The following is a 12,543-nucleotide window of genomic DNA, read 5'->3' as shown; positions in this document are numbered from 1 at the left end:
TTCTGATTTTTTTTCAAAATTTTACATATCTGTGATTAATTTCTCCCTCTCATTTCTGAAGTTTTTATTGTTTTCTGCTTTTTTAATGAAACTATAAGATGTTTGTATCTTTTATTTTCGCTTAAGAACTAGACTTTCTGTCTGTTATAAATTAGAGTGCTTCTCTGTTTTCTCATTCTAGATATTTTAATTTGGGTGGTACAAAGAAAAAAATGACATTATGCAAGCAATAATTTGCTATATTAACTAACACTTTAGAAATCTCTTAGATTTCAAAAGTCTGCATTTCTAATTGTCATAATTAAATTTCGATAAGGAGATACTATTTTTTTTAAAAAAGAACTAATTAGAATTTTACAAAGAGCCTGATAAGAAAGAAAATGCTAAAAAAAAATATGAATACGCAATGTGTTCCTATTTTGTTTGAAAGCCTAGAGAAAACCAATGTCAGAGACTATTGCACTTAAATTTTTTGACAAAGAAATCTTAAGATTTTTAACTTGGGAGCATTTAATTCCTCACAATTTCATGTCCACTGTTCTTTCCTAAAATCATTAGTGGGAAGCAGACATGACGATATCCACTAGTTTTCCATGTATGTGATCTGCTTAGTCTTCATCCTTTAGGGGAGTCATTTTGATTATTCAAAAATTTAGAAGACGAAACTTAGGCTCTGAGATGTAAGTAGCTTCCTATGAGTCCAGAGTTAGCAAGAGAGAGTTGTTAAACTACAATCTGAGAGATTCCAAATTCTTTGCTTATTCAAGTCATGCTGCCTCTGATGAAATCCATTTAGGTTTTCTTACGAATAGTAAAACTCACAGGCAGGTATAGAACTGATCAAAGATAAAATAGGGGAAAATAGGTCTAATGGCTTCTGGGGAATAGAGGCATAGAACCATACTCACTTCCCTAGAAAACAAAATTGGTTACTTTTGAACTTGTTAAAATTTCTCTCAGCTTCTGGGACTTTCTTTCACTGGTATTGTTTTTCTTACATTCATAAGCTTACTGGAATATCAGGAAATGACCTGAAAATAATTGTACAATTTAAATTCGAGCTATAGAAGACAGAGAAGGAAAGAAACAGTGGAACTCCTTCCCCAGGCAGATGACTTAAGGATAAGGAGAAGAGAAGCTTGCTGGAAACATAAAGGAGAAGGGGTCCTGGATGTTCGTACAATGTGAACGTGGCTCTCAGATTCCAGAGTCCCAAACACTCAGAAACAGACACCACCATCAGAAATTGCAAGCTGATTGTTTTATTGGTATACTGAAGTTAGAGCATGACCACGTGTGTCATGGCGTTTGAAACACTGTTTTCTTCTTATTCACTTCCTGAAAAAGACAAACAAACAAGGAAGATTATAGACAACACTTGACCTGGCAGGAAATGTCTAATCCCTCACTGGTGCACTGCAGTGAGGGAGATGCAAGTCCCTACTCTTGCCCTCTATCCTTTCTACAGCCCCCTTCTCCTTAGTAAGATTTTCTTTGTTCACTCTTTAAGCCATTGCAGGTAATGTGATTTAAACTGTTGCTTAGATGAGAAAGAGAAACAAGTATTGTTATGTTGTTCACGCTTTGTTGCTGTTGCTTATGTAAGGGCTATTTTTACAAAGATAGGCGCTGTAACATATCCTGTAATAGTGAGAATGTGAAACCAGCCTCAATGTCCAGTGACAGGGATTGGTTAAATAGATTTTGGAACCACCAAACAATAGAATAGTATACAATTGTAAAAACAAACTAACCAACAAACACTGAAGAGATCTAAATGAACTCATGTGAATGTTTTCTAAACAATCAATTTTTCCTATGAGTAAGACACAAATCTGAATATAGAGTATGGTATAAGTGGTTGTAATAAAAGCATTATATATATTTATGTAGCAATAAATATTTCAAAAAGTAGATTCCAAAGATTAAAAGGTGGAGGTTTTGAGAAGGATAGAAGGGAAGAAAGATGAGTTAGGCTCTTATTATTTGGCTCTGTACCCTTTTGTTCACTGAGATTAGTTTTTGTTAGCTTATGCATGTATGACTTTAAATGTAAGTATTTTAAAAATGAGATACCATTTAACAGCTGAAAGTTCAAGGACTATTTAGCGGGAATACTGAAGATGAAAGCCTGATGTGAGGCAGGACTGAGCAAAGCATGTCCAGGTGAAAACTTTAAATGGGAGTCTTTGAATTTGAGGAAAGAAAATAGAGAGCCAAAAGGAGAACATGGTTCTACATCCTCATCATCAACGTTATTTAAGACATGTAATTTGAACATAGTGATTTCCAAAATCAGAATTGCCTTCAAGAGCTTCTGTAAAACACAGGATCTTGATACCATATACAAGAATATCTGAATAACAATTTTTAGAAATGTGTTCCAGGACAAGGCAGTATTAACAACTTTTCAATGGACTCATTGGCACAATGAGGTTGGAGAGCTACATGTAGCAGTTGGAGCCTTCGATGGATAATAAACTGGAATCATACCTGTCGTTGAATCCTAGATTACTGGGGAGACTGCTCCTTTGGAGGTCTTGATGGGCGGCTCCCTTGGGAAGGTGGAGGTGTTCTCTCGGGCTTTCCAGGAGGAGGTGAGGGACGATGATGGTGATGGCCTCCTGGTTTCTGTGTGTTTTGTGGCTCTCCTGTAGGAGGTGGGGGACGGTGGTGGTGGCCTCCGTGATGGGGTGGTTTCTGCTGAGGGCCATCATCCTTGTTTCCATCACCAGCAGGGTGTTTCGATAGCTGTCCTCCCAAAGGTGGTCCCTGATGCGCCTCATCTATGAACTGGTCAGAGTCTTCCTCATCTGTGTGAGTTGAAACAAGAAGAGCTGAGCTCAGAGCTGGAAAACCCTCCTGTGTTCATACCTCTCTGTCTTCACCACAGAGCCCTTCTCTCCCTGACCTGCGTCTCAACTCCCAACCTCCCCGATTCCCAAGGCTTCCTGATTAGAACTCCTCTTCATCCACATAAGGGTGATGAAAAATCAAATTTCTTTGTTCATGGTCCCCAGAATCAAGGTTGGGAGAAAACTACTTATATCTCTGAGGCACTGACATTAGTCAATTCCTGAGAAGAAAATGTTGATAAGAAGACACTTGAAAATTCATCAATTCTTCAGGAAAAAATGGAGACAAAATTTACTGAGAATTTACTGGAATTTACCTGATATTATGGAGGGAACGTCTTCCTGGCTGACATCTAGAAAAGAAGTAGAGGATGATGGGAAAAGTTACTGCGTGCATCTTTCGGGGCTCATAGTGTCCTACGAGGAAAAGGGACCTCTGATAACACCCTGTGCATGTCCGTTTGTGACCTCATCAGTCACTGTCTGATGCTACTGGAAGTGGAGGAAGACGTAAGGGGAAGCAGGGTTGTTACTACACTGAGCATCAACCAGGAACTCAACAGAGAAGGGCCCCTGTTGGTCCTGTTATGATTCCTCAAGCCTTCGTGCTTATTTAGTTAAACTGCCCTGAGTATTTCAATGACATATTTGGGGATTCTTCTGCCCTCTTTCATCTGTAAATATGTTGCTTATGTTTGCAAGCTTTCTCAACAGGAGCCACCAGAAGTAACCACTTGGATACAATCTGACGCATGCCACTCCCAGCACCCTGAAATACTACATGCAGGAGAGAAGAAAATGCCAGTGTTTCACTCTGGTTATTGTCTGTCTCTATGTAGACAGAGACAAGTGTTTTACCCATTTCTCTGTCTCGGCAGTAGCTCTGACATGTGTTTATCTCCTTCATGATGCTCAGCCACTGTACAGCAAGGCCAGCATCATTTTGTCTACCGAGATCAGTACAGGATCTTCACAGCTGCACTTCCCTGACTCTGTCTTGCATTCTCCACGTCCTTCACAGCAGTCCCCTGTCTCTATAAATGCAAATCTCACTCTCTCACTCCCCTGGTACAAATTCTTTATCGGGTTCTATTTGTGCAATCAATAAACTATGAGGCCTTGATGAGGAATGAAGGCACAACAGGTCTTCTGATCCTTGGCATGAGAACTCTGCAGTCCCATCTGTTTTCTCATCCTCCTCTCTTCCCTCCACTTTCCCCCTCTATAGTGTGAGCCCCTAAATCCCAATCAGAGTCACAATCTCTTCCCCCAACTGGTCTTACCTTCACTTGAGCTCTGAACTGAGCTGAAGGCCAGCAGGGCCACTGACAGCAGAATCAGAAGCATCTTGCAGGAGGCTCTGGAGTCACTCCCAACTTTGTGCTGGGAGAACGTGTCAGCTCCCTTTATAAAGACAAGCAGAACAATGGCGCATTTGAGCTCCCTACTGGGTGGGCCTCATCACCTCAGAGACTGGGTTCTGCTTTGCTTACTGCAGGTCAAGTGTATCCCTCATTTCTTTTGGGACTCTAGCCCAGCAGGAAGGGTTGGGTAGGACGTCGTTTGTGTCTAATTTCTAAAAGGTACAACTATGACTTGGATACATGTTTTGACAGAACTGTGTCCAAGCTATCAGCACAGTGTCAGAATTGAACTTTTGACATCATTTGGTTTTCAATCTGTTTGGGAAGACTGCTATTCTGATTTCCACTGTGCCTTTCATTTCTGTGTATATGTGTTTGTGTGGGTGTGTCAGGGGGTGGGGGTTGGGCAGTGATCCTGCAGCTAACAGTGAAGATGGTCAATATCTCTGACTCTTTTTATACCTTATTTCCATCTCTCGTAATGTGTGTGTGTGTGTGTGTGGATATTTTCACATTTAGCTAAATTTTTCATGTAATAGAGATGGCCTCTGCTTATCTGTGAGATGTGTGAGGACAGCACACTCCTGGGCACGCATAGATGAGAGAAAGCTTCTGCGCATCCTGCTCAGGCTACAGGAACTGTCCAAACTCTGTGGATCTCACTATGCTCAGGCAAGGCTTGGTGCTGTACAACACAGGCAAGCTAAAAAATTTGTATTTTAAAAATATCTTTAGGGATTATTAAAGCAAGACTGAACACAGAAACCACCAAGGGATTTCTAGACCTGAACAAACTGAATACATGGTTCCCTAAGTGAGCCACACAATGTCATATAGCTAAGACCTCTACTTTCTCCAGAATATTCTATATAATTCATCCTCTGCTTTATTTCTTCTAACAAATGCTGTAGTCCTCATCACTGATAACTAAGTGGCCACATTTATACATTCAACTTGATGATTTGTAATGCCTATCCAAGCCTCAAATGCCTTGATTGGTCTTCTGTTTTTTATTCAGTATTTATGTCACCTGTTTCATCAGAGTGTTCTTTCACACAGAGGATTTTTTCTATAATATTCTAATATTCATTCTTTCTCATTCTCTTTCTCACATTTATTTGTTGATATTTTATATTCTGAGTCTACCTTGTCATATGTAATTTTCTTCCTATGTATTTGTTTTTCTCCCCACATGTCTTTTGGGAGATGTCCTTTATTTAATCTTCTAAGTAATGGTGTATGGTACTCCTCACTACCTTTATTTTTATTTTTGTCTCTACAATTGGACAATAAACTATTAAGCTTCCAAAATGTCCTTTCAGGGTCCTGGATTGGTAGCCCTCTTCTCAGCTGCTGATTATCTGTGATACCTACAAATTCCCTGTTCATCAATTCATAAAATATACTAGTCAGTGTCACCAGCTGCACTTTCCATTTCAGACCTTGTGTAGGCCTTGTGTAATTTTTCACTTTTTGTGCATGGCTAGTCTTTGTTTGAGGATAGCTTCATTGGAGGCATGGCTGAGAGACCATGTGACAGAAAATCATAAAGACAAGCCCCTAGCCAGGTGTGCATGAGTGGATCCTGTGCTGTGCATACGAGGGTCTGGTCTGGCCCTTCTGAAGAGTTGCAGATAATAATACAAGAAAGTTTCCTAGTAGATTAGATTTTGCTACAGACAATATTGTTCTCATAAGGGATCCAGGAGGATTGGTATTTTCCCTGGAATAAATATAGACATATTTGAAGTGGGAATGCATTCTTATTGGCAATTCTTCTCTGGTCCTGTGGGAAGTGGATCAGTTCTAGTTGGGCTTTATGAGTTGTATCATAGGCACAGAGTACTTACTGAGCCAAGCATCTTCCAATGTGTTACTGGGATTATTGTGTTTGGTTTCACCAGATACTGTTTTCTATCAGACCTGGAGATGAGCAATCCTGTTTAGTTGACTTCAGGTCAACTATCATGTCAAAAAGGAAGGTCAGAGAAAAGGAACAAAGAGGAGTGCCGGGCAGATATTGCCTGATGATGTGGGCAACTGAGAAAACTGCAGGCCTGGTGAAAGACAGATTTCTTCTTGGCATTAGAGTACAGGATAAGAACAGGAAATGCCCCTAAAGGTCGCTCAGCTCAGGTCCCTTCTATGACCTTCTCCAATGTCAGCAATCAGCAAAAGAGACTAGTGTATCCGGAAAGCATAAATATCAGCTACGCTCTCACCAGACAAATCAAAAACAGAGCTGAAAGGGACACTGTCTGTGAGTGAGGGTGGGTGGGTGAAAGGGAGAAGCAGGACTGCTGCAGGAGCTTGGGCACCTAGAGGTGAGTGACAGCCCTCAGCACCACACTTGCCTTCTACTGTGGATGTTCATATTCTGAGGCCCTGAAGGGTCAGTCTTCAATATATGAAATTTTAGGATTCATCTCTCATAATACATCCCAACATTTTCTCAGTTACTGACAGGTATTTAACTAGTGGTTCAAAACTCCTCACTCCCTCCAGCATTAGCTGATCTAATTGTTTCCACCTTCAAAATACATCCCAAATATGACCTCTTGCATGATCTTTACTAGAAGGTTGTTCAGCCCTCGATGCTCTCTCCTGGAGGACTTTAACAGCCTCGACCTGGTCTTGGTAACATTCTTCCCCCAGCACATCCCATATCAGTTCCCTCACAACAATCAGAGTGATCAAATTAGAGCATATCACCCTTGTGCTTTGAATCCCTTGTTTTCCCTTCTGGACTTATGATAAGATGCAAATTTCATGCCTCAGCTCTTTCACTCCCACATGTCTCACTGTTTTTGAAGACCCAGAAGCTCTCTGAATGGAATAGAAAGTAGAATCTTCTTCAACTTCACCTTGCTCTAGTTTGCCTGGAATACTGAAGGATGGTTTGCCAGGAAAGATGAACATTGGCAGAGGAGATAAACTTCTCTGACAGTGAGTGAATTGCATTGAGTTACTTGTCTGGCAGTTTATGTGAATTGGAAGAATTATTGTATTCATTGTATCAACTAAGCATTCTGATAATACAGTTAGCAAATAAACACACTAGTCTTTGAGACTTAACTTTGCTTTGACTTGTTTAAAAACTTTGGTTTCACTATCATGGCAATCGTTTATATTTTTTAATTTGATGTTGATGACCCATAAATATATATTATATATTTCACAATTAATTTAGCATATTTCTATTCTTTCCACCCATCCTAGCCAAATTGGTTATAATAGAAAACATTTCTTAAACATTTACTATATTCCACTTAATCATCAAAACCACTATATTAGGGAGATATGATTGTTACCATTGCCTTAGTTTTACAGATGACATGGCTTAGGTACATACCAAGGTTCTTATAAAGGTAGTAAGTGGAACAGAAGGCAGTCAGTTCTCAGAGCTTACTGTGCTCCATTACTTACTTACTATTCATTTATTCATTTCATTACTACAATATGAGAGGGAAGGAGGTTCAGAAAAGAAACATAAGTTCTGTTACTAGGAGATTATCAAGGTTAAACTTTCCTAAGACTTTAATAGGTGAGGCGAGAAATATATTTTTCCTGAGTAAGTAAGTTTGTTTTAAATTATAAGAACATTTAAGTAGACTTCCAGTAAACTGTTTTCCTCCTTGACCTCATATAAAGATACTCATACAAATTAATTCCCTTTTTGGTGATTATGAAAACCTTGTCAATGTAGATACTCTATGTGCTTTCTTAATATACACTACATGCATTTTTCTGCTGAGCCATGTTAGCATTGGCAAAATATGAGCATATCCTTTGAAATAGATCAAATGTTGATTCTCATCACAATGAATGTAAAATTTTAGAAATCCAAGAGATAGACTTGTCTGAGTTTTGTCCATGAAGGGACAAATTTGTATACCATTTGCACAGATTTCAGTCTTCTTCCTGAGAGTGTCTCCTGTGTCCTGGCCCCAGAGCTGGTATTACCAAAACAGGTCCAGGTCATTGGTATTATTATTAAGATGTTATCTGAGTTCATGGTCTCATGACCAAGAAAATTAAGGAGTGTGGACACAAATGGTGAGGCTGGAGCAAAAGTTTAATATGCGAAAGAAGAAAGCTCTCTGCAGTGGAGAGGGGAGTCAGAGTGGATTGCCACTTTTACAGCTGAATCCACAAGCTTTTATAAGAAACTGCTCTCATGTCAGTAGCTATTTTTATTATCTATAAAATTGTCAGCTGGGCGGGTTGGCTCACGTCTATAATCCCTACACTAGGGGAGGCTGGGCAGAGTGGATGACAAGGTCAGAAGTTGGAAACCAGCATAGCCAACATGATGAAACCCCGTCTCTGCTAAAAATATAACAGAAAATAGCTGGGGATGGTGGCTTGCACCTGTAATCCCAGCTACTTGGGAGGCTGAGGTAGGATACCTGCTTGAACCCAGGAGATGGAGGTTGAAGTGAGTGGAGATAGTGCCACTGCACTCCAGCCTGAGCGACAGAGCAAGACTCGGTCTCAGGGGGAAAAAAAAAAAAAAAGGGTGTTGGCACAACACCTTGTTATGTATGTAGTTTTAAAAGAGGGATTTTTAAAAAAAGTGATTAATGAATAACTCACTTTGTTTAGATAAACATGTATGTTTTATCTTAGAAAAACGATTTTTCTCCTCCTGCTTAAGAACCATAAATTACAACTGTAGTTTTTTTATTTCAAAGTGCAGATTTTTTATTATGTAACATCTTGGAAATTGGGATGTGTGGCACATTGTATTTTCCAAGGACAGTCACAACAGTATTTTTCATCTTTATTATCTTCTTATGACAGGACCTTACATCCTCTCTGGAAGGGGTGAGGTGTGATTGCCCCCCCACCTTCCACTTGGTTGGAATTTTGTTACTGCCGTGACCAATAGAATATGTCAGAAGTGATGCTTTGTGTCTTTTGAGTCTAGATCATAAAAATGCCTTCAATCCCAACTGGTTCTCTAAAGAAACCGCCACATGCTACAAGGAAGCCCATGTTGTGAGGCAGAGGTGTAAAATTTGTTTTTAAAAATAATTGAATACATCACTGTCCCCAAACAACGTAGAATAACCAAGTTTTTTTCAGTGATTGAATTATTATCTGTATCATATATTGCATTTCTATACGTGGATGACTAGCTAAAGATTTATTCGTTATCCCTTTGTACCTAGTATGGTGACATTTTAGACACCTTCGTTTTTTTTTAATACTTACAATAGCCCTTTGATTATTTTTGCATGATGTTCACTCTTTGGATGCAGGAATTAAAATTTCAATATGAATGAGTATCATTCCCAAATTCACATACTTTATAGGTATCAGCAGCGTTAGAAAATCCCATGAAGAGAGAGGTAGAGAGCGACAGAGAGAGAGAGAGAGAATGACAAGATAACCTTATTCATTCAACAATTCAAAATACATAAAATCAAATAACAAGAAATGCAGAGGATTCAGCTGAAGAAGAAAGACTAAACTTTGATGAAGATTATACACTATAATCTGACTATATATAAGTTTTTGGATAGGAAAATGCACTAATCCAAAAGCACCAATTTTTCAGGTGTTCCTGTGTACATTGATTGCAACATTGTCCTCTCTTCATGTCTGGTTTTGGCTTTTTCTGATTCACAAACTGGTAATTTTCGATTTGTCATCCCCGTTCCACAATTTTGTTACATTTTTTGTTTGCTGTCATCTCCTCTTTTATCCTGTTTGTCATTGGGTATTTCTTTACTATAATTGTATAGGGACATGGGAAAATGGTAGGAATAAGTATGTGTGTTCAATGCACTGTGTATTCCAATACCCTTAGGATAAAATGGCAAATATTACAGTTGCAAATGGCTTCAGCAAATGGTCCATGTGTTTACTTTCTTTCAAGTGTATTCAAGTTACTTTACAAGGCAGACTGCGCTTACTGTGTAAGAATCTGCAGTCTTTTCTTTCTTTCTTTTTTTCTTTTTTTTTTTTTTTGAGATGGAGTCTCACTCTGTTGCCCAGTCTGAAGTTCAGTGGTGTGATCTTGGCTCACTGTAACCTCCGCCTCCCAGGTTCAAGCAATTCTCGTGCCTCAGCCTCCTGAGTAGCTGGGACTATAGGCACACACCACCACACCCGGCTAATTTTTTTGTATTTTAGTAGAGACGGGGTTTCACCATGTTGCCCAGGCTGGTCGTGAACTCCTTAGCTCAGGCAATCCACACCTCTGCCTCCTGCTCACCTAGGCGTGAGCCATCGCGCCCAGCCAGCCTTTTCTTACTGTAAGCCTTAAAGAGAATATGACCATGAGTTCATAATCAGATGGTTATTTTTCACAAGGTTATTGAATAAACTCAACCTATCTTTGCAACCCTACAAGAAATTTTAAGTGACAAACACCTTTTTATACTCTAATAGGCGAACAAATATGATTTTATATAACAAAAGTACATAGTTTCAAGCCTACCAGTTAACCATCTTTACAACTACCCAAACAAACATCTGTATGTGATAAGAAAATATTTTGGGCAGGGCATGGTGGCTCACACCTATAATGCCAGCACTTTGGAGGCCTAGGTGGGCAGATCAGCCTGGCCAACCTGGTGAAACCCTGTCTCTACTAAAAGTACAAACTTCTCGAAACTGATTATATTTACTGTCGGATCCTTTGTACCCTTTCCTCTATCCTTACATGTTTCTCTTGTTAATCTCCCTGTGGAAATATCTCAGACATATGAAGCTCAATGCAATGGAATTCAGAGATCCTAGAGTCAAGGCCAATAAAAGAGCCATGATATCTGTGATGCTTTTCCTCTTATTATTTGCTATTTACTTTCTGTCTCTTCTTACAGTGATTTTTCATTCTAAGGTGATACAGATCACATTGGTCCTTATGCTTAGCCAGGCTATTGCAAGTGTTTACCCTTCAGGCCACTCATTTATCCTATTCTGGGACACAATCTGATTCGGTGCTGTGGCAGCTGAGGTGTGGTTGAAAGCTGGCAAGCCCTCACATTCATAGATCATTCTTGTAACCATCTCATATAATCTGGAAAAGAAATGTTGTTAAAAAATTCTTTTGTGGTATTTTGTCCTTATTTCTGGATTCTTCTATCATGTGTGATATTGAATAAATTTCAAATGTTTATCAGAAAATGCTCTTATCTACAGCAATTAAATGTTAGTTACATGTATGTTTAAAATATTTATACAAATAAAAACCATTACACAGGTTACCTAATTATTATACAGGAGTTTTGCCAGCAACAAATAATACGAATAGTGTTTCAGTTTTCACCTGTTTGGAAAATTTTAAAATACATATGAAAAATATGCATGGCCGACACACGCAGCTGACCCTAGAAAAACATGGGTTGGCACCGCATGGGTCCACTTACACACAGATTTTCTTCTGCCTCTGCCACCTCTGAGATGGCAAGACCAACACCTTCTTTTCCTCCTCCTCCTCAGCGTACTCAACCTGAAGGCAGCCAGGATGAAGACCTTTATGATGATCCATTTGCACTGAATGAATTGTAAATGTATTCTCCTTCCTTATGATTTTCTTAATAATGTTTTCTTGTCTCTAGTTTATTTATTAAAAGGATACAGTATGTAATACAGACAATACACAAAATATGTGCTAATCTGTTTATGTTATTGGTAAGGCTTCCAGTAAACAGAATGTTATTAGTCAGGTTTTTGGGAAGTCAAAAGTAGTAGTGGAGTTTTGACTGCACACGGGGTCAGGGCCTCTAACCTTCTTGTTTTTCAGGGTCAACTGTATTTACTAAATGTGAAAATAATAATTTTTATGCCTAACAGTTTTCAAATTATAAGAATCAATTTATAAATATTTGTTAGACATTTCTCACAATCAAAAAGCAACCTGTATTTCATTCACTCTTTCTACTTTACTACATTTTCAGTCAGTGATTTATTATAAATCTATAATATATATTATAAAATATATATAATATATATAATCAGTTTATAAATACAAAAATCAGGAACCTGCACATTTTTTTTTTGGAATTCACTAATATTTCTCATTATAATTGCAAAGTATGTACATAATTTTGATTTTAATGTATGAATCTCCAACATTTATCTTATGTTGTGAGCATGATTTTTAAATGTATATTTTAATTGATCATGCGCCTCTGGGTGACTGGTAAGTGGAAAAAGGAATGGAGATTAAAAAAAGAATTAGCGAGAATAATTTATGCCAAAAACATTGAAATTCAGGTACATGCAACTCATATTAGGATTGATTTGATACTGGAAAGGAATTTGAAGTTAGTCTTAGTATGTCAAAACTTATCTAAAATCAAGTTCAAGTA

At 38.5% G+C, this 12,543-nt stretch overlaps 2 protein-coding genes across 2 annotated transcripts in view; one reads left to right on the top strand and one right to left on the bottom strand.

The window, feature by feature from the left end:
* MAGOHB (mago homolog B, exon junction complex subunit) overlaps positions 1 to 12,543 on the top strand; it is a 1,022,454-nt gene that overhangs the window by 595,875 nt on the left and 414,036 nt on the right. The gene's annotated exons all lie outside the window — the stretch shown is intronic.
* On the bottom strand, positions 1,247 to 4,253 carry LOC126930787 (salivary acidic proline-rich phosphoprotein 1/2). Its single transcript, XM_050748292.1, has 4 exons — positions 4,139 to 4,253; positions 3,173 to 3,208; positions 2,494 to 2,813; positions 1,247 to 1,338 (listed from the first exon to the last, which is right to left on the bottom strand). Exons 1-3 carry the CDS (start codon positions 4,200 to 4,202, stop codon positions 2,512 to 2,514), a joined length of 402 nt encoding a protein of 133 aa, XP_050604249.1. The 5' UTR covers positions 4,203 to 4,253; the 3' UTR covers positions 1,247 to 1,338; positions 2,494 to 2,511.

This window comes from Macaca thibetana, chromosome 11, assembly GCF_024542745.1.
Source record: "Macaca thibetana thibetana isolate TM-01 chromosome 11, ASM2454274v1, whole genome shotgun sequence".
Classification (NCBI taxonomy): Eukaryota; Metazoa; Chordata; class Mammalia; order Primates; family Cercopithecidae; genus Macaca; species Macaca thibetana.
Note: the sequence above shows the minus strand (reverse complement) of the source record. Positions and strands in the feature narration are given on the sequence as shown.

What these genes read in the sequence shown, in the direction of transcription:
- LOC126930787 (XM_050748292.1), bottom strand. Translation starts at nt 4,202, where the DNA reads ATGCTTCTGATTCTGCTGTCAGTGGCCCTGCTGGCCTTCAGCTCAGTT. An exon ending in AGTTCAGAGCTCAAGTGAAG is followed by an intron (nt 3,209 to 4,138) that starts GTAAGACCAGTT and finishes CTTCTTTTCTAG; the next exon opens with ATGTCAGCCAGGAAGACGTT. An exon ending in CGTTCCCTCCATAATATCAG is followed by an intron (nt 2,814 to 3,172) that starts GTAAATTCCAGT and finishes CAACTCACACAG; the next exon opens with ATGAGGAAGACTCTGACCAG.